This window comes from Canis aureus, chromosome 5 (assembly GCF_053574225.1).
Source record: "Canis aureus isolate CA01 chromosome 5, VMU_Caureus_v.1.0, whole genome shotgun sequence".
Taxonomy (NCBI): Eukaryota; Metazoa; Chordata; class Mammalia; order Carnivora; family Canidae; genus Canis; species Canis aureus.
The window spans coordinates 68,119,938-68,145,277 of record NC_135615.1 but is presented as its reverse complement, the minus strand read 5'-3'; the positions used below and the strand labels follow the sequence as shown (position 1 = coordinate 68,145,277).

The window sequence follows — 25,340 nt, the reverse complement described above, 5'->3', positions numbered from 1 at the left end:
GTCATCTGTAAAATGAAGGTTGTAATGAGGATTAATGATTTAGCATATATAAAATGCTCAAATGAGGCCAGGAATGTAGTAAGCACTGTGAAATGTTGCCCTGGTTCCTGTGGCAGAGACAGCAGTAGCTGTGGTATCTTTGGTGCGGCAGCTTCTATGGCTGCTACAGTCGCTGTTCCTCCTTTTTCTTGTCATACTATCATTAATATCACTTTTATTATTATTAAAAACATCTTCCAAGAGTTACTGAAAACACTATCAGATAGCATTGTATACATACCCTGAAATTGCCGTAGAATAGAAATACCTGTATAATGAGAAACAGTACCCCAGCTGCATAGAAGTTTACAAGCATGTCTGTGGTTGACTCTCTGCTCTGTTTTTCAGAATTATTCACTGACTAAAAGAAGCTATGGAAAATGAAGGTTTGGGTTTTTGTTTTTTTTTTTTTTTTTTTTTTACTACTAAATATTATATGCAGGTGAATTTATACAAAACTCCACATGGTGTTGTTTTTAATGTAATCAGTAAAGAACTGAAGATCAAATATGAAAAGAAGACATTTTCATAGCTTAAGTACAGCAGAAATTGTACTGATTCACTTTGGGAGAAGTTAAATTCTTTTTTTTTTTTTTTTTATGTTATCCAATTAGCTTTACATATCTGGGCGTAACTAAGATAACCTTATAGATGTGCAGTTGCTGGGACAGAGTACCTGCTGTAATTTGCATGAATACCACCACTTGCACTCCAGCAAAGGTTATGCAGAATTACACTTGAAAGTTTTCTTCCCAGCATAGTCCTCTCCATGTCCATGGAGAATCCCTGCTACGTTGAGCCTCAGGTACTGAATCTCTCTGAGGTGTGTTACAGCAGTAAACACAGAGAACTCCTGACTAAATACCTTCTCCGTACTCTCTTCTTTCAGCCACTCTAAATTACGTTCCTTGTTATGTCCTTGGATTTTATCCAAAGTTGCCACAAGGAACTACCACATGAAAAGGGCTTCCAGTGCAACAGTACAACACCAGTCCAAGCTATTGCCTTATTTTTTTTTTTAAGATTTTCTTCATTTATTCATGAGAGACACAGAGAGAGAGGCAGAGACACAAGCAGAGGGAGAAGCAGGCTCCATGCAGGGAGCCCAATGTGGGACTCGATCCCAGGACCCCAGGATCACACCCTGGGCCGAAGGCAGGCGCTAAACCGCTAAGCCACCCAGGGATCCCCGAAGCCATTGCTTTCATGCTGGCTAGTGCCCCATAAAAAATACCCTGTCTCAGAAATCTCTTTTGGAATTTAGTATTAGGAAATACTTTGCTCTTCATGAACTGGTTTCCTTTCTTGAGAGAATGCAAATACATTATTCTTAGAACAGCTTTATTGAGGTATAATTTATATACCATATCTTAGCCTATTCAAAGTTTAAATTCATTGGTTTTTAGTTTATTTATTTACAGAGATTTGTACAACCATCACCACAATCAATTTTAGAATATTTTCATCACCCTTCAAAAAAACTCATATCCAGTCACTCCCCACTCATCCTCTTTTTTTTTTTTTTTTTTAAGATTTTATTTATTCATGAGAGACCTAGAGAGAGGGAGAAGCAGGCTTTCCGTGGGGAGCCTGATAAGGGACTCAATCCCAGGACCCTGGGATCATGACCCAAACCAAAGATAGACACTCATCCACTGAGCCACCCAGGTGTCCCCCCAACTCACCCCTTATCACTTCATCCTTTCCCCCAACACTGGACACTCATTAATCTTTCTATTCCATAGATTTGTCCATACTGGACATTTCATATACCTTGAATCATATAATGCATGGCCTTTGTGACTGACTTTTTTCACTTCACACTTTCAGGGTTCACTGATGTATCAGCACTTAATTCCTTTTATGGTCAAATAACATTCCCTTGTATATATACTGCATTTGATTTATCCATTCATCTAGTGATGGACATTTGGGTTGTTCCCACTATTTTGCTTTTATGAATAATGCTGCTGTAAACTTTTATATACAAGTTATTGTTTGACATATATTTTCATTTCTCTTGGGTATATACGTAGGATTAGAATTGCTGAGTCTATGGTAAACTGTGTGTTTAACATTTTGAGCAATTCCAAACTGTTTTCCAAAGTAACTGTACCATAATGCATTCTCTCCAACCATTGTTCTTATCTGTTTTTTTGATAATAGCCATCCTAATGGATATGAAGTGGTGTCTCATTATGATTTTGATAATCATTTCCCAAACTACTTAATGTTGTTGAGCATCTTTTTGTGGGCTTATTAGTAATTTGTGTATGTTCTTTGGAGAAGTGTCTATTCGGGTACCATGACCATTTTTTAATTGTGTTGTCTTTTTTTTATTGAGTCATAAGATTTTTTTTAATGTATTCAAAACAGAAGTCACTTACAAGATACATGATTTGCAGATGTTTTCTCTCATTCTGTGGGTTTTGATTTCACTTTTTAATCATTACCCTTAAGGTCCAAAAGGTTATAATTTGACAAAGTTTAATTTATCTCATCTCTTCTTTATCACTTAATGTTTTGATTGTATAGTTTTATCTAAGCCAAAGTCACAAAAATTTACTCTTATTTTCTTTGAACAGTTTTAAAGTTTTAGGTCTTATGTTTAACTTTTGATCTATTTTGAGTTATTTTTTGTAGATGATTTGAGGAAGAGGTCCAACTTTATTCATTTGCATTTAAATATACTCAAGTTGTCCCCGCACTATTTGTGAATAAACCTATTCTTTCCCCCAATGAATTAGCCTGCTTTCAGGGTTCATTGATTTAGCCTCATCCATAAGTTTTGGTATGTTGTCTTTTCATTTTCAATCATCTTATCAGAATATGTATTAGAAACTATTTTCTAATTTCCCACTTAACCCATTGGTTATTTAGGAGTGTGTTAATTTCCATGTATTTGTGAATTTCTAAAATTTCTTCCTGTTGATTGATTTCTAATTTCATTCTATTGTCAGAATAATACATTGTATACTTTTAATTCTTTAAATTTATTGAGGATTGTATATGGAAAATGTTCTGTTAGGTCTAGTTGGTTTATAGTGTTGTACAGATGCATTTTTAATAATGTCCTTTCCCTTCTCTTTTTTTTTTCAGCTGATGAATTAATCAGTCCTAAAGACATTGATCCTGTCCAGCGCTATGTCCCACTACAGAATCAGCGTAACGTGAGCATGAGGTTTTCCAATCAAGTAAAGAGATTTTTTTTTTCTTAATTTAGACTTGTCTAAAGACATTTAAATGTTAATTTAAAAAAATTTATTCTGAATAGGTTTTTATTGATTTTTCTGAGGGCAAGGCTTTTCTCTTTTCTGGTTAGTTAAGATTTACTTGTGGTAAAAGATTATTTATTAATGAAGAAATAGGAGTCAGATGTATCCAACAGGATGTCTTCCAGACAAATGTTTTCATCTTCACAGTGCTTGAGTTTAAGGTGTTAAATGCCTTCAGGAGGAAACAGTATGTATGTGTGGGCAAGGGAATATATGAGGTAGAAATGGAGTCTCATTGAAAGGCCCTGTGCTTAATTTCTCTCTATTTCTGTGTCTCGGTGACAGAACTGAGTGATTGACAGAGTGTTCTTTGTACTTAGTGACATGTTGGGTGCAGGAATAATTTAAAATTTTTTACATTTACTAGCTATGGATTCAGACTGTGTTGTGTCAACAAAATAAGTGTTTGCAGGATCAGCAAGATTGATGTTGATTTGAGCAAACCCTCAAGTATTAAATGATACCAGTAATGAGGACTGTTAAAATGAAAATGTTGTGGATTATGGAAACTGCCTGAGGAGAAAGGGAATGAACCTGAGTGTGTGCCTGGGATTCCAAGCAGTTAACATTTATTTAATAAGGGTAACAGTACTTCCAGGAGATACGCTTATAAAATCAAAATGCCCTTTTTGAGGTGCCTAAGTGGCTCAGTTGTTTAAGTTTTCAACTCTTGATCTCAACTAAGGTCTTGATCTCACAGTCATGAGTTTGAGCCCCATGTTAGGCTCCACCCTGGGCATGGAGCCTAATTTAAAAAAACACGCAAAAAAACTCCTTTATTAAAAAAAATGCATATACATATAATACACACATATACATTCACACACAGAAATAAATACTTGTTTTAGTGAGAGAAAGGGAGATCCAACCAGGTCCATTAGATTGTGTCACACTATTTCTCTGATTCTTTTGCTGGTCTTCAACAAAACATGTAATTACTCACAGTGGTTTATATATGAGAAGCTATTTCGGAGACTTGTAAATAAATGTTAAGATTTTTCTCAAGAGTGTGAAATCCCTATGTTAATATGTGTTAGAAATTTTTCACTGGACTGTTGACTCCTGTGTAAGGTGAGGATTTGGGCTTTATCTTAGTTACCACTTGTATCAGTGCAGTACAAGTATATATTCTGTACAAATTTGAGATATGCAATTTCACTTGATGAAATGGTAAAATAGGGAATACATTTAACTTCATATTACCCATTGCTGTGACTCTGAGCCATTTTAAGACCAGTATGTATCATTTACATAGCATTTCACATGTGTTACACACTTTTGTAGAGTAATGAAATCTCAAAGCCTTTTATTAGAAAATAAATAGGTCACAGATTTGAGTTGTGGGAATAGGAGCCAGAGAGCACCAAAGCACATAACTAACAAAATCAACAATTCAAACAGTTACTTCATGCTTGATACATATAAGGAAGGCTGTGGATTATGTGTAATTTTTGACATGCAGTATACTTCCTACTCTTTCTCTCCCATTCAAGAAAAGCCAATTAGAGTACAAGTGAGAATTTTATAGAGAACTCACTCTAGGTGTGTTTTTTATATTGAAATCATTTTTTTAAATTGCTACTAAATTATTTGTGCTGTGCCTTCCAAGTGAAGCCACATCCTACATAAGAGTCTTGCTGTAGGGTAAGGACAAAGACTTCTCTCCTGCAGCTTCATAGGGATTATATCTATACAGACTTGCATACAGTTTCTGAGAAGGATATGATGGAAGGATTGGCAGCAGAAAATTCCCGGGAGCCATTATGCCTCACCCTGTTGGCAACTTGGTTGTAGTGATATATAAAATGACGAGATGCCATTTGCCACTTTCTTGGCAGTAGCATGACCAAGGTCATATTGCTGGGACTGGGTGGCATGGACTAATGAAATAGAGATCAGACATAGCCCTCTGTTTGAAATGTTGATGTCACAGACCTCTTAATCATTATTGACCAGGTTGGACTTTGCAATTAACTGATATCCAGGGATTGTCCAGGTGCTTTAAACCCTACTAAATGATGGGAAGAGTAAAGAAGGAGTAGTAAAGTTCAAGCAATTTCTGGAAATGAAAGAAGTCCCTGACTTTGAAGGAAGCTATATCAGAGGTCCCCATTTATCCTTTGCCTTAGTGATTCACTAGATGAACTCGCGGGATTTAGAAACTGTGTTGCTTACACTTATGATTTATTACAGTGAAAGCATGCAGGATAAAATAAGCAGAGGCACTCGGGGCAAGTCTTGAGGAGACCGGGCACAAGCTTCCCAGTGTCCATTCCCAGTGGAGTCATGTGAGACACAGTTACGCAGCAATGATGTGTGAAAACACATACAAAGTGTTGCCAACCAATATTTGCTCAAGCTTGAGTGTCCAGGGTTTTTATCAAGGGTCATTCATGTAAGCACATAGCACCTGCATGATTGACCTTGGTTATTCAAGCTCTAGCTCCCCAGAGAGGGGGGGAAAACAGATGTTCACCATAAATCACATTGTTAGCGTAAACCATCTGGACAAACTGGTACGGTATGGCCAAAGGCCTTAATTAAGCATGCAAAAACGCTCTTATCTGACAGAACATTCCAAGAAGCCAGCCAAGGACCCATCCTGCAAATATGCCTTTCCTGGAAATGTTCAGAGTTTGAACAGCCCAGGCCTGCTGAATTAATTCTTTCCTTCACAAAAAGGTTATGGCAGAAGGAAGTTTCCAGAATCCAGAAAGGAGAAAGTGTGCCAGAACTGTGGCATTGTCCACTCCTTCAACTATGTATAGGGCTATTGATGAATTATAGACCTAAAACATTGAGGACTAAATTGAGAGCTATTGATTTCCTTAACAATACCCATAGCGAATTAATTTCATGTGAAAGGAAGTCCTTTTATACCTGGGTTTAAGACGGCTGTTGGAAAAGTATGCTATCATCTCGATGACCTTCCTCACTACTCTCTCACTAGTCAGAAATTGCTGTTTTCTTTTGAAGAATAGAGAATAAAACAAATCCCCTTTTGTAGGTAAATTTAGAGGAGTAAAAAGAAAGGTATTGTGAACAACAGCAGATATACTTTGTAGTATTGTGAGATTTTGACTCCCTCCAAAAAAACCCCTCCAGAAACCCACCTTTTGGAGATCTTAGAATGTAAGTTCCCAGAGATCAGAGAAAATGTTTCATTTATTTTCGTAGCTTCAATACCTGTGATAGAATCATCATGTTTAACTTGAATGTTTGAGTATACTTGAAGGTATGTGTGGGAGGAAGGTATAGTGGACTTCTCAGGCAAATGTCTCTAAATTTGTACCTCTAATCCTCTTTCCTAATATTTAAACTTGAATTTCCAACTACTTGGTGATCATCTCTCCACAGATCTAGTATCTAAGATCCATCATTTCTGGATGTATACTTATCTCCAACTTATTCAGTTGTAGACATTAAATATGCACAGCTTTTTCATGTCAATCATATCTCAATAACATTGTTCAATATATTAAACTTTTTATGAATTAAAATTTTCTTTAATTTGTTTTTTAATTCTAGTTGATATACAGTATTATATTAGCTTCAGGTGTACAATATGGCAACTCAACAGTTCTATACATCACCCTGTGCTCATCACAGTAAGTGCACTCCTTAATTTCCATCACCAATTTAGCCCATCCCCCCACCTTCCCTCTAGTAGCTGTCAGATTGTTCTCTATAATTAAGTCTGTTTCTTGCTTTGACTATCTCTTTTTTTTCTTTCTCATTTTTTTTTCTTTGCTTGTGTGTTTTGTTTCTTAAGTTCCATATATAGTATTTGTCTTCCTCTGACTTCTTTTACTTAGCATTATATTCTCTAGCTTCATCCATGTCATTGCAAATGGCAAGATTTCATTCTTTTTTTATGGCTGATAATATTCGTGTGTGTGTGTTTGTGTATATATATGTATACACCACATCTTCTTTTTCCATTCATCAATCACTTGGACACTTGGGCTGCTTCCATAATTTGGCTCCTGTAAATAATGCTGCTATATACATAGGGTTATGTGTATCCCTTTGAATTAGTGTTTTTGTGTTCTTTGGGTAAATACTGTGCAATTGCTGGGCTATAAGGCAGTTCTATTTTTAACCTTTTGAGGACACTCCACACTGTTTTCCAGAGTGACTACACCAGTTTGCATTCCCACCAACAGTGCATGAGTGTTCCCTTTTCTCCACATCTTTGCTAACATTTGTTATTGTGTTTTTGATTTTATCCATTCTGACAGGTATGTGGTGATATCTCATTGTAGTTTTGATTTGCATGTCCCTGATGATAAGTGATGATGAGCAAAAATACATTTCTAATACGAAATGTGTTAGCTTCTCTCTTCAGATCTGCCCTTCCTTCCATTGTGCTTGTCTTGGATAAGGACATTGCCTTCAGTAGTCCCTTCTTTTGCCAGTAGTTCTTCTGTCCAGATGGTTCTCATATTGGCTCTGCCTTCACAGTAGCATTGATATTTGTCTCTTCATACTCATCCCCATTGCCATGTACCACTTAGACTTCATTACTACTCAGTGGCATGGTTTTAATAATATCTCTCTGTCTCTAGTCTCTCTGTTTATTCCTTGTGCTTGAGAACACATGATCTTATAAAGCCTGGGTCCATTAATGGAATTTCTTGCTTAAAACCTTCCATGATGGGGCACTGGGGTGACACAGTCAGTTAAACATCTGACTCTTGGTTTTGGCTCAGGGTTGTGAGATCAAGCCCCGTGTTGGGCTCTGCATTCTGTGTGGAGTCTGCTTAAGATTCACTCTCCTCCTCCCTACCTCTCCCACTTGTGCACTTTCTGTATGTGTGTGTCTCTCTCTAAAATAAATAAATATATCTTAAAAAAAAAAAAACCTTCCATGATTCCCTACTCTCCCCAGGATAGATTGTAAACTCCATATCCTGACATTTGAGGTCCTACACAGCACCTCAGTTTCTTATTTTTCACCTGTATCTTGCAGTTTCTCCAGATTTCTTCCAATCCTCCTGTACTACAGTTTGAGCAGGATTGCTGATCTAATATAGCACCCTGCCCTCACCCACACTCCTAGGCTTCCACATCAATCTTCACCCCAAAACCCAGGCCTCTTTGCAGGCAGAATACTTAAAATCCATGTCCCAAATAGTGCCTCTTTTTTTTTTTTTTAAAAAAAAAGATTGTATTTATTTATTCATGGCAGACACAGAGAGAGAGAGAGAGAGAGAGAGAAAGAGAGAGAGAGAGGGGCAGAGACAGGCAGAGGGAGAAGCAGGCTCCATGCAGGGAGTCTGATGTGGGACTCGATCTTGGGTCTCCAGGATCACACCCCGGGCTGAAGGCAACGCTAAACCGCTGGGCCACTGGGACTGCCCATCTTTTTTTGAATAGGGTATAAAAATTGTATAAATGCCTATTGTAAAAAGTGAAATAATATAGTTGAGATTACAGTGCAATTACATTATATTACACTGGGAATATTGGGTATGCCATTTCCCTATCTCTAGAAAGTCTTTTTTTTAAAAACAATACCTATTTTCACCTGTCTCCAAATTCCTGAATAATGTAAAGTCTTTTTGCTTCATTTCTTACCTTTGCAATTTCTGTTGTTTGTTTGAAAAGGTCATTTGTATACCTCAGCCTCCCTTCTATCTTAATCTCCTGATATTTAGTAGTTATTTTTAATTATTTTATTTATCACCTTTGTTACTCTACACATTGTAGTAAAACTACATTTTTGAGGTCATATCCTTTTAGGAACTTGTTTTTATCTTTGGTATCCTGCTGAGTGAAGTAAGTCAGTCGGAGAAGGACAAACATTATATGTTCTCATTCATTTGGGGAATATAAATAATAGTGAAAGGGAATATAAGGGAAGGGGGAAGAAATGTGTGGGAAATATCAGAAAGGGAGACAGAACGTAAAGACTGCTAACTCTGGGAAACGAACTAGGGGTGGTAGAAGGGGAGGAGGGCGGGGGGTGGGAGTGAATGGGTGACGGGCACTGGGTGTTATTCTGTATGTTAGTAAATTGAACACCAATAAAAAATAAATTAAAAAAATAAAAAATAAAAAAAATAAAATTTCATGGGAACCTGTTTTTCTGTGGGTCTTGTTTTCATTTGTTCTGCTTAGCACTTGAGCCTTTTCAATTTGTGACTTTCTTCAGCTGTGAGAGATTCTCATTAATTATTGCTTTTCTATTCTTTCTAGTAGGGCTCTTTTATTAGATCTTAGTCCTCCAGGAATGATCCCCTGAATCTCTTCCTTTTTTTTTTTTTTCCTCAAATGGTTTCTGTTTCTTTGGGTTAAAAAACCCAAAACAAAAGTTCTGGGGTTTAGTTTTTGAGTTTTCCCCCCTATATTTAGACACTCTTCCTCAACTTTTTGTTACAGCTCTTCTGTTGAATTGTTTTTCAAAGCCATATTTTAAATTTCTAGTAGCTTATCTTTGTTCTCTGATTATACCTTTCAATTAGCAATAATCGTGCCTTGGATAAACCTCATTGGCTACGGTACTGCCACTGCGCAAAGCTTGATTATACCTTTCATAGCTTCTTGGCTTTTTATTTAAAGTAATTATTAATTTAGACAACCAAAATTTTTGAGGTGTCAATTTAATAAAAATGTTTACCTTTTAATTTTGAAATAAGTATAGGTACATAAGAAATTGCAAAGAAATACCCAGAGAGGGCCTGTGAACCCTTCACTAGCATTCCACAACATTAACATCTTATGTAACTGTAGTGCAATATGAAAAACAGAAAATTGATGATATAATTCACAGAGCTTATTCACATTTTATCAGTTACACATACACTCATTTGTGTTTGTGTGTGTGGCTCTGTTTTTATTACATGTGTAGCTTTGTGTAACTGCCTCTATAGTCAAGATACTGAAATGTACCATCACTGTATCATCCTAAAACTTCCTTACTCCCTCACTGCTCTCCTTAACCCCAGGCAACCACTAATTTGTTTTCCATTTTATAGTTTTGTCACTTCACAAATGTTATATAAATGGAACTATATGGCGTATAACCTTCTAGATTGGCTTTCTTCACTCAGCCTAATTCCGAAGAGAGAGATCCAAGTTACTGCATGTATCAGTTTTATTCCTGTGTTTTGCTGAGTACTTGTTCACAGTATGACCATACCACTGTCTAACCGTTCACCTGTTGAAGGCCATCTTGTGGGTTATTTGACCTTTTTTAGAATTCCATTTTGATTTACTTGTCATATTTTTTAGTATATTGATTTTGTAAATTTTCTTAGAGGTTCCTCCAGAAATTACCATATACATAGTTATCAAAAATCCTGCTGGTATCAGTGTTTTCCTTGAACAGAAGTATACAAGTATAGAAACCTTACTTCCATTTAGTGTTTTTTTCCTTTTTTACCTTTTAAACATATTTTTAAAGTATTTCCTCTGCATTTATTGAGCAGCATATCAGACTGTGTGAAAAGTTCTGATTTAATTGTGAAATTTGATTGAAGAAATTCATGAGGTAAAAGTCTATTGTGCTTATCTCAACTTTTACCATTCCCTTGTTCTTTCCTTTCTGAACATCCCAGCCTTCTTCTGTTGTTTTCTTTCTGCTTAATAGCTTTTTATAGACATTACTTTTGAGTACGTCTGCTAGCAACATAATTCGTTGTCTTCCTTTGTCTGATAATGTCATTATTTCCCCTTCATTCTTAAAGGATACTTTTGTTAGTCACAGAATTTTTTGATTGACAGTTGTTTTCTTATAGCACTGAGAATTATTGTACTACTTTCTCTGGCTTCCTAGTGTTAGGTGATAAATCCTTCGTCAGTTCAAATTTGTGTTTTATAGGTAATACACCATTTCTGTCTGGCCTGCATCTCCTCTGAGTGGAAGGCTAGGAGACACTGAGCTCGGCTGTTGTGGGTGGATCACTCCACTCAACTGGTATCGCAAGTGAGGATCAGGGTAAGCTTGTCATGCTGTGAAGCTGCTGCAGTAGGTAGATCAGATGGCTGGTGCACTGGTTGTGGAGTGGGGTTGAGATGGCCTTCATAGCTTTGCTGCTGCTATTACAGGTGAATTGGACTGCCCACTGAAGCCCAGTTTACAAAGCAGATATCAGGACAGCTCACTGGGGCTTCTTAGCTGATGCCACAGCCCTATCGGCCCTCCAGTACCTTGTGTGAAGCAGAGGTTGGGTGGACCCATTATAGCTTTGAAGCTTCTGCTAAAGGCACATTGGGCAACTAATTGGTTGGGAGCTCAGCTGAAGAGCTAGGGTTGGATTCCCCCAACTCAGTCTCTGTTGTGCTTCCTGTTTCCTAGTCCTTTAGCCAGAGAAAATAGACTTTAATTGTTTTGTGCTTATTTTTTAGTTTATTCCTGTTGGTTATTTTAGGCCATAGCCCTCTCTGGTGCTCAGCTCAGCATATGTGAGATCTCAGGAATGTGACCACATTGCCTCAAGTCCTGACGTAGCCAGTCCAGCTCCCAGAGTCATCATTATCCATTGAATTATTTTCACGGTGAATAATTGGATTAAGAGGAGGAGGGAAAACTGAGTCTAGGCCATTGTGTTCCCACCTTCCTTTCTTTTATTTATTTATTTTTTTCCTTTCTTTTAATAAATAGTTTATCTTCATGAGTCTTTCTATAAGTAGAAATTAGAATTAAGATTTCTTCTGTTCCTTGAATTGTCTTTTTTCCCCTTAATTAAAATTTTATTGAGATATAATTAATCCTATCCAATTCACTAAAGTGCCTAATATTTCTCATTTTACCATTCATAAGTGTATAGTTTAGTGGCATTAAATACATTTACAGTGTTTTGTAACCATCACTGCTATCTGTACTCAAAACTTTATATCATCCCCGACAAAACTCTGTACTCATTAAGTGAGTCTCCTCTCCCTCCAGCTCCTGGTAATCTCTATTCTAGTTTCTGTCTCTATGAATTTACCTATTCTTGGTGCCTCATATGAGTGGAATCATGCAATATGTGCCTTTCTATGTCTGGTTTATTTCACTAAGTATAACGTCTGAGGTAATTTTTGTGTTTCATTAACATGGTATTTGTCTCTCATTCTGTTGGTTATTTTGTCGCAGACCTGGTAATTCCTCGTTTATCTAATTATATATTAATGTGATAGACGGTCTGGTTATTTTAGTATATTAAGTAGTTTCTTCCCCCCACCACCTCAACAAGAGGTGAAGAAGATGTGTTTGGGACCTTTGTCTCGCAGGGATCTGATGGGAAGCAAACTAGACTTCACTACCTTTGCCAAATGCCAGAATATGAAGGCCTTTACTTTGAGGAAGCCATTGCCTATACTAGAAGCATTAACATATCACAGCCAATTTGTTCAATACATTCAGAGAAAACCCTGTTTTATTGATGACTGTGGTTCCCTATATAGGGCATGGAGCTGGCTCCTGTGGCCTTTAGTCAGTTCTGTGTCATGCCCCCCTTCTTATATCTGTCCTCCATTGTACCTGCAAACTAAGTGCCCCTCTAGAGCCTCTCTTTTTGGTGGATCAGCTCCTATACCTGTGGCAGTATTTTGGTAATGCTCTGGGATGCTGGTGTACTTTGGAATATACCTGTATCTATATCTATATCTCTATATCGGTTTTCACTGCTCTACTTTATTCCTTAATCCACGTCCATTTGCCATCTTTTGTACTAAAAGTGTGCTGACATATCTTCTTTGATGGCCCTCTTTCTTTCTATTCATTGCTATGACTTTAGTCTTTTATGTTTATTTTAAATATCTATGTGGTCACTTCTGTGGGGCTGAAGAGGATCAGAATTGAGTCTATACACTCACTTTTTTATCTAGAACCAGAAGCGTAGGCCTCACCTTCTATGCTTGAGTCTTACCTTGTTGTTGTTAAGTATCTTTTTCTCCATCTGCACTCTATGCTACTTCAGATCTTGGTTGATGACCCTAACACTGGTATTTGGGCAGAGTTGATGTTCATTAAGCAGTTGCGATGGCCACAAGTAGATGCAAACCAAGTAAATTAAATGTGAAAATTACTCAAATTGTCTGATTAAGAAATATTTAAAGGAAAATAATTTACCCCAATTGTTAGTCCTTTATTCTTGTAAATATGGTAACAGTGTCTGTTTCACTTACCCCTGCTTTCCTATGTCACATTTGATTTGGAATAGACAAATTATACAAAAGACCATATTATCCAATCATCCCATAGATTCCTCCTTGAAAACAAATCTTGTGGATTTGAAAAATATGCCATTAAATCTGGTTTCCTATAGTCCTTTTCATACTCCATGTTACAACACTTGCCACACTACTCTAGTTGTTGATCTATGTGCCTGCCTCTCTGGCAGTGGTCCTCAGCACAGAAAATGTATCATATGCTTTGTCTTCTAGGGCAAGAGAAAGGAAGTCAGAAAAATGAGAATAACCATTATTTATTGTGCTCCTGTTTATAGGCACTGTTCAAATTATTTTATATGTATTATGTGTGGTTTCAACAGTTTTCTGAAATAAATATTATACCAATTTTACATATAGATGTTTCAAAGAGGTTTAATATTTTTCCAAGGCCACACTTTTGTCAATATGTGTGCAGAACCCATATGAAGGTGTTAACTGAAGAAGGAAAGGAGGAAGAGCTGTCAGGCATTTGGAAGCAGTGATTTTCATAATGGTGTGAAGGAGTTAACAGAGGAGATAGCTTGTTTCTCCAGCAGCCTGCCTCAATATCACATCACAGAAAAATAGTTGCAGCTGTGCCTTTAGAACACTGAGAGTCCTGTGGAAATGATCTGAAAATTAAGTGCAAGGATGTCACATTAGTAAAATGTAGGCTGAGATACATTATATATAAGATTTATCATATGAAGGGGGTCTAATTTTTAGTTTCTTCTTCCCTGTTAGCATTAGGATGAGATCAAGTGCACAAGTCTAACCATTAGTGATTTTACTAGGGATTCCCCTCTTCCTTATCTAAAGGAAAGTACATTCAGGAGGCTAGCAAGCTTCTTTGAGTGGTTAGTCCTCTCTCCTTTCTCCCCAACTTGTTTCCCATTAGGAGCCCATCATTTTCTGTTGCCTAGGCAATTCTGGTGCTGGCAACCTACTGATTATCTGTGAATAAGATTTTCATTGTTCACATTGCAGCACCTCTGCCATGTTAATGTGAGAAAATGGTCCTTGAAGATGGTGTTTGTTTCCAGCCTTTGCTGCTCCTTGATATTTGGAAGAGGTCTAATTATTGCAGAAACTAACCAGCTGACCGTGTACATTTCACTAAGTCATTGTATTCTATATTATTGTTGTCTACTGGGAATAAGGTAATTCTGTAGAGGACATCCATTTATAGCAACTGGGGGGTGGGTTTCTGGAGTAATATAGCAAATGGACTTTATTTTGAAATGTGTGTTATACTAATTAGAATACAGAAAATTTCTGGTTAAATAGAAAAACACACTTAATTCCTTTTGGCAGGATTTGCAGGATTCTATCTGAAATAAACACATATAACAGGTAATAGCGTAAGACCAGCCAGAATTTTTTTTCCTTTATATTTAAGCCAATTTGAGAAAAATTGATCTTGTTTCTTGAAATAGATGTTGAATGCAACAGAATTTTTACATAAATAAGCCATTCTAATATCAAAGGAAGAGTCACAGAAAGAAGCACTCTGATATGAAATGTTATTTTAATATTCAAGATTATAAATAGATTTCTTATTGCCAGACACTCTGCCTAACAAAATAGTTAAGAGCACAGCTTCTGGGGGATCCCTGGGTGGCGCAGCAGTTTGGCGCCTGCCTTTGGCCCAGGGCGTGATCCTGGAGACCCGGGATCGAATCCCACGTCGGGCTCCCGGTGCATGGAGCCTGCTTCTCCCTCTGCCTATGTCTCTGCACCTCTCTCTCTCTGTGTGTGACTATCAAAAATTAAAAAAAAAAAAAAAAAAAGAGCACAGCTTCTGGAAACACAATAAATGGGTTTGAATCCAAGCTTGGACAAGTTGATTAGCCTCTGTGTACCTTAGATTCTTTACATGTAAAATCAGAATAGTATCTCATAAAGTTTTTTTAAGCATTAAAAGAGTTAATACAGGTAAAGAGCTCAGAACAGTTCCTGGTTTTTAGTTAAACACTCAACAAATGTTAGCGCTTTTATTTGCATTTTCATAGTTCCAATGCAGACATGGTAGTTAATTGAGGTGCCCAATAGTTCATTAAAAGAAAAGGGACAAGGTTGAACATGAACATGAAACTGAAACTGTGAGAGCAGACAATTCTTGGAAGGCCAGGCCTGAGGCTTAGTTCTTTAACAGAATATGGGGAGTAGCAGATGTTGGAGAAAGGGATATTCAAAAGAAGGGCAGAACAAAGGAATCTAGCAAGAAGGTAAAACAATGTCAGTGGGTAAGAAAATGTGGAGGAGATTGACTTTGAGACAGTGGTTCAAGAAGGCAAACCTACCTAGTTGGCTGGGAGGAATAGCACAGCACTGGCAGAAATTCAGGTGTGAGTCTTCAGACCTTGCATGGTTCACCTGAAGTGTAATCTGGGGAAGGTCTCCTGATATGTCTGGGGTAAAGTTCTCTAATCTATAAAATTATTTGGCTGGGTTTGATTTGTAAATCTCCTTCTAGCAGTTCTGTTGCTGGCTTCCATGATCCTAGGTTATTGGTAACCTTCGAGTGCTTTCAGTGGATAGTGTGCCCAGAAGCCAGATTGTAGGGAGTTAAAGAGTGATTAAATGGTACAAGACCATCTGTTCAGGAACTGAGTTTGCTCCGATCCAAGAAAGGTTATAAGCCTCTCTTAATTTAGTACATTTGTACTCCTACAATATGGACTTATATACCTGCTTCCCTTTTCTATTCCTGTTTCAAATCTGTTCAGTTTTTAAAGGTTTATTAATCTTAGGTGATTTAAAGAAATTTTGCATGAGGCTCAATTTTATTCAGTTCAATTCATTCTAATGCTCCCAAATAGTTTAGTCAGTTCAAAACATAATTTCTACTTAAAGGATTAAAAAAAAATCCACTTCATTAGCTTGGCAAGGAAAGAAAGTGTTTGTGTGGGACCAAAAAGCCAAATTTATCTACAAGCATAGGAATAAATTTGAATACTCAACAGAAGTTCTTGTGATTATCATAATAAAACAGAATAAAATAGTCAAAGCATCAAAAATGCTCCTGAAAACCTAGCCTGCATATGCCACAGCTACACAGAGGTTCTGTTCAGGTAATACTGTCTGTAGTCTTTAAGGGAAATGAGAGTTTCCTATCAGCTAATATTTATACCATGGGCAATGAAAATTAAATGCCTTGATCAAAAGTATCCAGAACTGAAAAATGTTAAATTGAAAGGTAAAAAAAAAAAAAAAAAATCATCATTCTAATTAACCCACTGAACTTATTAAAATTAAAAGTTCCATTAATAGACATGAAATGTAATATTTCATCAACAAGATGAAGACTTCTTTTAGTTATGGTGAAATGTAAAAGAAAAATAGATCCAAGTAAAAAAAGCAAGGCTTTTGATCCACCATAAAGGTGTACAGGAACATTATGATCTAGTATTATTTTAATGAATACTGCAGGTCTCAATTTATGCCCCTGCTTTGGTCCAACCCCCCAGGCTTACTTATATTCCTGGCATTTTACTCTGAGAAAAAGAAAATCATATTTTTTCAAAACAACAAATAAATTTATGAACTTACTTTTTACTTTCCTATTCCTCTCTTTTTAAATTATTTTGAATCTATTAACAGCTTTTAAATGTCTACTGATCTTTGAAGAAAAACTGTACCCTTTAGTCCTATTCTAACCCCCTCTTATTTAATGAGCCATATTACAAGGAGCTGATTCTTCTAAACTAGAGGACTGCACTTTAGGAGCCCCTGCCTCCCCAAGGAGTGATGTTCCCTCATGAGGTCCTTGGACAGTTCCAGGTATTTTTGTCATCATACAGTGAATAAAATATGAGTATTTTTGGTCAGCTGCTTGAAGCACTATTTTACATTTATGGCATAATTATCATGATAGAGCAGATCATGTGTGTTGAAGCACCCTTGAGAGAATTCAGTTTTACATTCATCATTTTCAGTGACACCCAAGCTTTGAATCTGAGAAGTAGACTAGCACATTTAATATGCCAATTAAAATGGATTGATCTACTTTGACAGTCTTTGGAAAAAAGGCTAATATGAAAGGAATGCTTTTTAGTCATAATAAGAGCTTATTTTCCAAGCTGCAGAAGTTCTAATTTTAGGATGAAAATCAGTACTTATTTACTAAATCATGTACATATTTATACAGAACTCAGTCACAAACATGTACACTTGTTGGTCTCTCATTTTTCAAATTAATGAAGAAAAGAGGGGGCTCATATTTGTTTTCTAAAAATGCAGGTGCATAAAATTTTGCACAAAGTATTTTCCAAAAGATTAAAGAATACCACATATGTGTGTGATAAATTTATATTTTTAAGATGACATAGTATACTGGCTTTGCATCATACAGGCCCAACTGTATAACCAGTCTCATCTACTGATTAACTGTGTGATCTTGGAATGCCTGGGTGGCTCAGTGGTTGAGGGTTTGCCGTTGGCACAAGGCATGATCACAGAGTTCCAGGATCGAGTCCCGCATCAGGTTCCCTGCATGGAACCTGCTCCTCCCTCTGCCCGTGTCTCTGCCTCTCTCTCTCTCTCTCTCTCTCTCTGTGTCCCTCATGAATAGATAAATAAAATCTTTAAGGAAAAAAAAACTGTGACCTTGGAGAGTTTAATTAATCTCTCTAGACTCAATTTCCCCATCTATTTAATGGCGATAACCATTTCTTTTTATTTATAATATATTTTTATTTATTGAAGTTTGATTTGCCAACATATAACATCCAGTGCTCATCCCGTCAAGTACCCTCCTTGGTGCCCGTCACCCAGTCACCATATCCCCCCGCCCACCTCCCTTTCCACTACTGCTTGTTCTATTCCCAGATTAGGAGTATCTGATATTCTGTTACCCTCTCTATTTTTTCCCACTTGTTTTCCCTCCTTTCCCCTATAATCCCTAATTCTTATATTCTCCTTATGAGTGAAACCATGTAATGATTGTATTTCTCCAATTGACCTACTTTACTCAGCATATAATACCCTTCAGTTCCATCCATGTCGAAGCAAATGGTGGGTATTCGTCTTTTCTGATGGCTGAGTAATATTCCATTGTATATATACACCACATCTTTGTTATCCATTCATCCTTTGATGGACACCGAGGCTCCTTCCACAGTTTGGCTGTTGTGGACATTGCTGCTATAAACATTGGGGTGCAGGTGTCCTGGCATTCCACTGCATCCGTATCGTTGGGGTAAATCCCCAGCAGTGCAATTGCTGGGTCATAGGGTAGCTCTATTTTTAGCACTTTGAGGAACCTCCACACAGTTTTCCAGAGTGGCTGTACCAGTTCTCATTCCCACCGACAGTGCAAGAGAGTTCCCCTTTCTCCACATCCTCTCCAACATTTGTTGTTTCCTGTCTTGTTAATTTTCACCATTCTCACTGGTGTGAGGTGCTATCTCATTGTGGTTTTGATTTGAATTTCCCTGATGGCCAGTGATGCAAAGCATTTTCTCATGTGCTTGTTGGCCACGTGTATGTCTTCTTTGGAGAAATTTCTGTTCATGTCTTTCGCCCATTTCATGATTGGATTGTTTATTTCTTGGGTGTTGAGTTTAATAAGTTCTTTATAGATCTTGGATACTAGCCCTTTATCTGATATATCATTTGCAAAAGTCTTCTCCCATTCTTAGGTTGTCTTTTAGTTTTGTTGACTGTTTCTTTTGCTGTGCAGAAGCTTTTTATCTTGATTAAGTCCTAATAGTTCATTTTTTCTTTCCCTTGCCTTCATAGATATATCTTGCAAGAAGTTGCTGTGGCCAAGTTCAAAAAGGGTTGTTGCCTGTGTTCTCCTCTAGGATTTTGATGGATTCTTGTCTCACAGATCTTTCATCCATTTTGAGTTTATCTTTGTGTATGGTGTAAGAGAATGGTTTAGTTTCATTCTTCTGCATGTGGCTGTCCAATTTTCCCAGCACCATTTATTGAAGAGACTGTCTTTTCCTGCTTTGTCGAATATTAGTTGACCATAGAGTTGAGGGCCCATTTCTGGGTTCTCTATTTGTTCCATTGATCTGTATGTCTGTTTTTGTGCCAATACCACACTGTCTTGATGATCACAGCTTTGTAGTACAACTTAAATCTGGCATTGTGATGCCACCGGCTCTGGTTTTCTTTTTCAATATTCCCCTGGCTATTCAGGGTCTTTCCTGATTCCATACAAATCTTAAGATGATTTGTTCCAACTCTCTGAAGAAAGTCCATGGAATTTTGATAGGGATTGCATTGAATATATAAATTGCCATGGGTAGCATAGACATTTTCACAATATTAATTATTTTAATCCATGAGCATGGAATATTTTTCCATCTCTTTGCATCTTCCTCAATTTCTTTCAGAAGTGTTCTGTAGTTTTTAGGGTATAGATCCTTTACCTCTTTAGTTAGGTTTATTCCTAGGTATCTTATGCTTTTTGGATGCGATTGTAAATGGGATTGACTCCTTAATCTCTCTTTCTTCAGTCTCATTGTTAGTGTATAGAAATGCCACTGATTTCTGGGTATTGATTTTGTATCCTGCCACACTGGTGAATTGCTATATGAGTTCTGGCAATCTTGGGGTTGAGTCTTTTGGGTTTTCTATGTACAGTATCATGTCATCTGTGAAGAGGAAGTGTTCGACTTCTTCTTTGCCAATTTGAATGCCTTTTATTTCTTATTGTTGCCTGATTGCTGAGGCTAGGACTTCTAGTACTATATTGAATAGCAGTGGTGAGAGTGGACATCCCTGTGGTGTTCCTGATCTTAGGGGAAAGGCTCTCAGTTTTTCTCCATTGAGAATGTTATTTGCTGCTTTTCATAGATGGCTTTTAAGATGCTGAGGAATGTTTCCTCTATCCCTACACTCTGAAGAGTTTTGATCAGGAATGGATCTGTATTTTGTCAAATGCTTTCTCTGCATCTATTGAGAGGATCAAATGGTTCTTGTTTTTTCTCTTGTTGATGTGATCTATCACATTGATTGTTTTATGAATGTTGAACCAACCTCGCATCCTGGGGATAAATTCCACTTGGTCATGGTGAATAATCTTCTTAATGTACTGTTGGATCCTGTTGGCTAGTGTCTTGTTGAGAATTTTTGCATCTGTGTTCATCAGGAATATTGGTCTATAATTCTCCTTTTTTGTCTGGTTTTGGAATCAAGATGATGCTGGCCTCATAAAACAAGTTTGGAGTATTCTGTCCCTTTCTATCCTTCGGAACAGCTTTTAGAAGAATAGTTATTATTTCTTCTTTAAACGTTTGATAGAATTTCCCTGGGAAGCCATCCGGCCCTGGACTTTTGTGTCTTGAAAGTTTTTTGATGACTGCTTCAATTTCCTCCCTGGTTATTGGCCTTTCAGGTTTTCTATTTCTTACTGTTCTGGTTTTGGTAATTTGTGGTATTCCAGAAATGCATCCATTTCTTCTAGATTGCCTAATTTGTTGGCATATAGCTGCTCATAAATACATTTTTAAAATCGTTTATGCTTTCTTGGTATTGGTTGTGATCTCTCCTCTTTCACTCATAATTTTATTTGAGTCTTTTTTCTCTTCTTTTTAAAATAAGGCTGGCTAATGGTTTATCTATCTTATTCATTCTTTCAAAGAACCAATTCCTGGTTTTGTTGATCTGTTCTGCAGTTCTTCTAGTCTCTGTTTCATTGAGTTCTGCGTGAATCTTTATTATCTCTCTTCTTCTGGTTGTAGGTTTTACTTGCTGTTCTTTCTCCAGTTCCTTTAGGTGTGAGGTTAGCTTGTGTATTTGAGTTTTTTCCAATTTTTTGAGGGAGGCTTATATTGCGATGTATTTTCCTCTCAGGACTGCTTTTGCTGTATCCCAAAGATTTTGAACAGTTGTATCTTCATTTTCATTAGTTTCCATGAATCTTCTTAGCTCTTCTCTAATTTCCTGGTTGACCCAGTCATCTTTTAGCAGGATGCTCTTTAACTTCCATGTTTTTGAGTTTCTTCCAAGTTTCTTCTTGTGATTGAGCTCTAGTTTCAAAGCATTGTGGTCTGAAAATATGCAAGGGACAATCCCAATCCTTTGCTATCGGTTGAGACCTGATTTATGACCCAGTATGTGGTCTATTCTGGAGAAAGTTCCATGTGCACTTGAGAAGGATGTGTATTTAGTTGCGTTTGGATGCAAAATTCTGTATATATCTGTGAAATCCATCTGGTCTAGTGTATAATTTAAGTCTCTTGTTTCTTTGGTGATGTTGTTCTTAGAACATCTGTCATTTGCAGAAAGTGTCGTGTTGAAGTCTCCTACTTTTAGCATATTATTATCTAAATATGTCTTTACTTTGGTTATTAATTGATTGATATCCTTGGCAGCTCCTACATTAGGGGCATAAATATTCATGATTGTTAGGTCTTCTTGTTGGATAGACCCTTTAAGTAGGATATAGTGTCACTCTTCATCTCCCAAGTCTTTGGGATAAACTTTAATTTATCTGATATGAGGATTGCTACCTAAGCTTTGTTTTGAGGACCATTTGAATGGTAAATGGTACTCCAACCTTTCATTTCAGGCTGGAGGTGTCCTTAGGTCTAAAATGAGTCTCCTGTAGACAGCAAATAGATGGGTCTTGCTTTTTTATCCAGTCTGAAACCCTGCATCTTTTGATGGGATCATTTAGCACATTCACACTCAGAGTAACTATTGAAAGATATGAATTTAGTGTCATTGTAATACCTATTTAGTCCCTGTGTTTGTGGATTATTTCTTTGGGCTTCCTCTTTCTTTTACAGGATCCCCCTTAATATTTCTTGAAGAGCTGGTTTTATGGTCACATATTCTTTCAGTTTCTGCCCATCTTGGAAGCTCTTTATCTCTCCTTCTATTCTGAATGACAGCTTTACTGGATAAAGTGTTCTTGGCTGCATGTTCTTCTCGTTTAGTACCTGAATATATCATGCCAGCCCTTTCTGGTTTGACAGATCTCTGTGGAGAGGTCTGCTATTAATCTGATATTTCTCCCCATATAAGTTAGGGATCTCTTGTCTCTTGCTACTTTAAGGATTTTCTATTTATCTTTGGAATTTGCAAGTTTCACTATTAAATGTCAAAGTGTTAAATGGTTTTTATTGATTTTGGTGGGGGACCTCTCTATCTCCTGGATCTGAATGCCTGTTTCCCTCTTCAGATTAGGGAAGTTCTCAGCTATGATTTGTTCAAATCTATTTTTGGCCGTCTCTCCTTCTCTGTGTCTTCTGGAACCCCAATTAGACATAGATTCTTCCTTCTCAGGCTATCATTTATTCCCCTTAGCCTTTCTTCATGGTCTCTTGTTTTTCTCTTTTTTCCTCAGCTTCCTTCCTTACCATCACCTTGTCTTCTATTTCGCTCACTCTTTCTTCCACCTCATTAACCCTAGCCGTTAGGACATCCAGTTTGGATTGCATGTCGTTTATTTTTAATTTTGGCCTGATTAGATCTAAATTCTGCAGTAACAAAGTCTCTAGAGTCCTTTTTATGCTTTTTTTCCAGAGCCACTAGTTGGCTTTCTGACATCCGAATTGTAGCCATATTCTGTAACTCTGTTGCAGAGAGTACTGTTTCTGATTCTTTCTTTTGTGGTGAATTCTTCCGTCTAGTCATTTTGCTCAGTGCAGAGTGGCTGTATGAGCCGGTTGAGTCAAGAATATCACCATGGCCTAAGTAAATTTTACCCTAGATGATTCTTGCTAGAAGCGAAAACTTTTCTCTCTGTAGCATTCCACCTATTCTCTCTTTAAATCTCAGGTCTATTTCGTTGGTGTTCAGGATGTTTTGAAAGTTTTCTAGGTAAGTTGCTGGAACCAGGTGAGTTGAGGACTTCTACTCTTCTGCCATCTTACCCCACCCTTTTGATAACCATTTCTAACTCATGGTGGTCATACGTGATGAAATGATGTATGTAAAGCTCCTGACACAATGTCTGACACATTATAAGAGCTTAATAAGTATTATTGCTATTTATATTTTATTCCAAATAGTTTATTTTATAAGTAATATTACTTTATCTTTAGTGAGAATGAGAAAAATATTGAAAAGTCTGGAGGAAAGCATTATATTTTTAACAGTTTGGCTATTGCTATGCAAAGGCTATCTTATGTGTTTGCAGCCTTGTTTGATATTCAGTTCTGCAGTTACACTTATTTATACTATCAGTTATTTTTCACACTACTTCAATAAAATATTATCTTAAATTTCTATACATGGGACGCCTGGGTGGCTCAGTGGTTGAGTATCTGCCTTTGGCTCAGAGCATGATGCCAGAGTCCCAAGATTGAGTCCCATATCGGGCTCCTTGCATGGAGCCCGCTTCTCCTGTCTCTGCCTCTCTCTGTGTCTCTTATGAATAAATAAGTAAAATCTTTAGATGTCTATACAGTGTTTTTTCATTTGGCTATGTCAAAGTCCTTTACCAAACACCTAATCATTTCTATTCTAGAAGTTTCTCCTAATAAGAGTTGATTAAGTTTTGTTGTTTAGGGGCACCTGAGTGGCTCAGTCCCTTAAGCATCTGCCTTTGGCTCAGGTCATGATCTCAGGGTCCTGGAATTGAGCTCTGCGTCTCTGAGTTGGGCTCCCTGTTCAGCAGGTAGTCTGCTTCTCCTTCTCCCTCTGCCTCTCCCCCTACTCATGTTTGCTATTTCTCTCTTGCTCACTCTGTCTCTCTCAAATATTAAAAATTTTTTTAAAAAGATTTGATGTTTAATGCAGCATCATAGCATTTTTAAGACAATTGGTATGGCTAAGTTGCTATTCATTAAAAGGTCTCTACTTAATGCTTTTCTGTCACTACATGAAATATCTTATATTTCATAGTGTTCATTAGCTACTGAAAATAAGGCAAGAGATTATAAAATAATTTAAGTTTACACTTAAATAAAAATCATAAAAATGAAAATCACTTTGCAAAAATTTTCCTTCCCTAAGACATGCTTGATCCAAACATATCATCTTAAACCTTTGCCCAGATTTGGGAATGTTTTATTTATTAATCAAATATGTCTGTATAAACCATAAAACTACCCATAACTCTGTAACAGAGAGGAGTTGATTTCTTCTTGTTTCACTGATAAAGTTCAAAAATCTTTGATTTCATATATCATATTTATACTTGTATTTATTGCCTGTACCTCACATACATGGTAGAATATAAAGAGCATAGTATTAGGAGTGTCATCAACAGTGTCTTCTTTAACTCCCTCATTTTATAGAGCAGGAAGCGACATATCTAAGGTCACATGGGTACAAATCCAAAGCTGGGACCCAGAGATACTGAAGTGAGCCATGTACACCATGGTTACATGACAGTGTACATGGTTATATGGTAGTGTACGTGGTGGGTACAATGTGGTGAAAATTTTACATTTACTGCATGATATTAAAAAGTAAAACTACTTCAGGGGCACTTGGGTGGCTCAGTCAGTTAAACGTCTGCCTTCAGCTCAGGTCATGATCCCAGGATCCTGGAATCAAGCCCCATGCCAGTGTGGGACTCCCTGCTCAGCGAGGACTCTGCTTCTCCCTCTCCTTCTGCCTCTCCCTCTGCCGTTCTCTCTCAAAAATCAATCAATCAATCAGTCAATCAATCAATCTACCTCAGTGACACTTATTAAAGATGATACAGCAGACTTGATTCTGAACCATCACAGTAGGTATAGGGACAGTTGCAATGGGATTTTACAATAAGAGAGAGACTAGGCTCAATTCTAAATAGAGCTTGAGCAAGTGGAAATTTATAGCTAAGGATCAGAGCAGGGGTCAGTGGATGATGGAAAATTACTAAGAGGAAACATCATAAGGAAGGGGGATTCTGGCTAAACCAACCTAATAAGCAGGCCAGCGTTACCAGACATCGTTACCTGAAGAATGGAGGAAGATGAGGTGCCTGAGCTC

At 37.2% G+C, this 25,340-nt stretch overlaps 1 protein-coding gene and 1 pseudogene across 5 annotated transcripts in view; one reads left to right on the top strand and one right to left on the bottom strand.

Moving 5' to 3' along the window:
• Positions 1–25,340, top strand: part of PHKB (phosphorylase kinase regulatory subunit beta) — a 220,795-nt gene that overhangs the window by 130,600 nt on the left and 64,855 nt on the right. For all 5 annotated transcript variants that reach the window (XM_077898542.1, XM_077898540.1, XM_077898543.1 and 2 more), the window contains one exon: positions 3,139–3,233. In XM_077898542.1, coding sequence (XP_077754668.1) covers positions 3,139–3,233 — 95 coding nt within the window. The remainder of the gene's footprint in view (positions 1–3,138; positions 3,234–25,340) is intronic.
• On the bottom strand, positions 9,708–9,838 carry LOC144315039 (U4 spliceosomal RNA; annotated as a pseudogene).